The 2,500-nt window shown below is 37.5% G+C and overlaps 1 protein-coding gene across 1 annotated transcript in view; it reads left to right on the top strand.

Moving 5' to 3' along the window:
• Positions 1 to 1,020: 1,020 nt before the first annotated feature.
• The window catches only part of LOC138007733 (rab-like protein 2A), a 16,141-nt gene continuing 14,661 nt past the window's right edge, over positions 1,021 to 2,500 (top strand). Inside the window, exons 1-3 of the mRNA XM_068854793.1 lie at positions 1,021 to 1,136; positions 1,253 to 1,282; positions 1,848 to 1,927. Of these exons, the coding sequence (XP_068710894.1) occupies positions 1,039 to 1,136; positions 1,253 to 1,282; positions 1,848 to 1,927 (208 nt within the window). The 5' untranslated portion in view covers positions 1,021 to 1,038. The remainder of the gene's footprint in view (positions 1,137 to 1,252; positions 1,283 to 1,847; positions 1,928 to 2,500) is intronic.

Here is a 2,500-nt window from a genome sequence, read left to right as displayed (position 1 = left end):
GAGTGAGTTGGAAGCGTAGAGAGAAAACTGAAAATTCATCGTCATGTGCTAACGTCCTCCAAAGAACCTTGAATTTGGTCATTTCACGTCGTCATTTTGGAGATGACGGCAAAGAAATGTACCAAAATGTAAAACGCACGTGCAGAGCCATTGTTTTTGCTCACTCAACCTATTGTTTTGTAGCGTCGTCGTTGCCGTCGGCGTCGTCGTTTCATAAGCCTATTGCACGCGAAGCAGCGTAGAATTGAATATTCTGGAGTGTAGGTTTTTGTCGTGGGTCAAGTGTCGAGAGTAAGATGTCGACGGTAGGCAAATTTATAAGTTTTTATGTAAAGAATTAAAGCTACACCAGTCGCTTTTATCAGAGATGACTCGTACCCAGATGTCTCTGAATTCATGCAAATCGATGAAACGCGCTTCGTGCTTGTTAGGCCTTTGTCGTGTGCTTAGATCCCTATTAATTAAGTAATTGTGCACGCCAACGTCAAATTTAAAAGTCTTACCCTCGACCCTCGACAGTTCCGAGTTACTCTCGATACTCGACTTCGCACTATTCTGTGATGAGTGTAAAATAATCGGTCTGTGCATTCCAAGAGAATTAATTGAGATGATCGAAGTAAAGGAGACTAATTCCCCTCAAGGTACAGGTCGATACAGGTCTCGCGTAAGAATCTAAAACTGACAAAGCGTGCACGGGGTGAAAACAGTGTTTGGCCGCCTTTTATCAATTCATTTGCCAGGATGATAAAAGAGCTATTTTTTAAGGCAATACTTTATTCTGAATTATTCATCCTTTTAAGAAGAAAGCAGCGTTTTTTAATCTGAAGATCTCTTCAATTTTTACATTGCCCGTTGTAAAAGCAATTTCTCAATGACAGGGACGACTTTTGGAAATTTAATACACAGACTAGTAAAATTTGTTTAAATACGAATTATGGAATGTTTACTTGTTGGGCAGCTGCTCAATTTGTTGCTTAGCAACAAGCTGTAGATGCCTACTCGTGGGGTATGATGGGTATTGCAAGCTTGGAATGAAAAATGGCGGCCAGTGATGCGGTCGAAACCGACGAGAAAACGAATATGGATAGTTCTGTTAAAGTAATTTGTCTAGGAGATAGTGCGGTTGGAAAATCGAAGTAAGTTCGACGTAATGGTTCGTTTCTATCCTAGATCTTTTTGCCGCAGTTGTGTATGACACCTTGACGCTTGACTTACCGGCATCATTGTCACCCATTTCCTTAATTTTTTACAGATTAGTTGAAAGGTTTCTCATGGACGGATAGTATCCTTTGCTTGTTTTTTAGTGTATATCTTTGTAAAAATACTTCCCTTTTTAAGAGGAGCAGAATTCAGATTTTAAGATTTGCCGTAGAGTCGGCGTTTATTATTTGTTCTGGTATAATCGAGTTTAATTACGGAAGCTCACTTTCTACGAGCTGTCACTTGTTCACGGACTTGAGTAGTTCAATCAATATTTAAATACTCGAATTGAAGATCCATGGCGGTGTCTTGGATTAATATTGTTCCCTCCGATCTCGAAAAAGTATTTAACGCAATACTAACCTTTCCACTTAAATTACACATAAGTTAAATGTATCAGTGAATTGAATTTATGACATTTTTTATGCGTCATGATAGTTTGACAAAAACAGAATATCATTTTACGGTTCATTCTTGTCTGACCATTTGCCCTGGTTGGGAATTTTGAGGATTTTTTTCAGCAATTTATCTTTCGCTAATTCGTCTCGCGAAGCTGATGTTTAACAGAAGGTTTCGAAAAGACACTTCGAAACAATGTGCTATATGAATCCAACAATGATGTACTTCCTTGAGTCGCACTTTGTCAGTAAACCACAACAGCTGTCAACATATGCGCTAACACTTTTTCAATACAAGACACTTGTGGATGGAGTTGACGTCCGAGTTGGTGAGTGTTTGAAGTTAAGCTTATCAAAGAAAAAAAAAAGATCATTTTTTGTAAATCATGGTTGCAGTTATAACTGACTAGTCACAGAATCGATTGATGTGGAGGGTTGTAGACATGTGCAGTGATCTGCCTTCAGGCCTGCTTGAATTAATGTGCAAGGTATCGAAACATGTGCTGACTAAGGTGTCCCTTTTACTTTTAAACTTGTCCATCAAGCTAAAAGCAATCTTTAATGTTGTCTGCTTATCTGGGTAACCTTACGTTTTGCTTTTGTAGAAGTGAGCTCTTTTTCCTTTCCATAGTAAAAACAAACTAAATGCAAGGATAGGTTAATTTAATCTGGATGGCAAAAACTGTCAGAGGAAATAAAAATAAAGTATGATTGTCAGTAGGAAATTGTTAATACTACTCAGCAAATTTAGACTGACATTAAAATGATAAATTATTTGCATTTCTGTCAGTGAAATTAGCTATTTTAAAAGCAGTCTTGATTAAAATGTAAATTTTGCTTTTTTTTACTTTCAAAACATTATTGAAAACCAGGGAAATTGTAGTAACCTGTAATCGCTTGTT

This window comes from Montipora foliosa, chromosome 6, assembly GCF_036669935.1.
Source record: "Montipora foliosa isolate CH-2021 chromosome 6, ASM3666993v2, whole genome shotgun sequence".
NCBI classification, from domain to species: domain Eukaryota; kingdom Metazoa; phylum Cnidaria; class Anthozoa; order Scleractinia; family Acroporidae; genus Montipora; species Montipora foliosa.
This window is presented reverse-complemented; position numbering and strand designations above follow the sequence as displayed.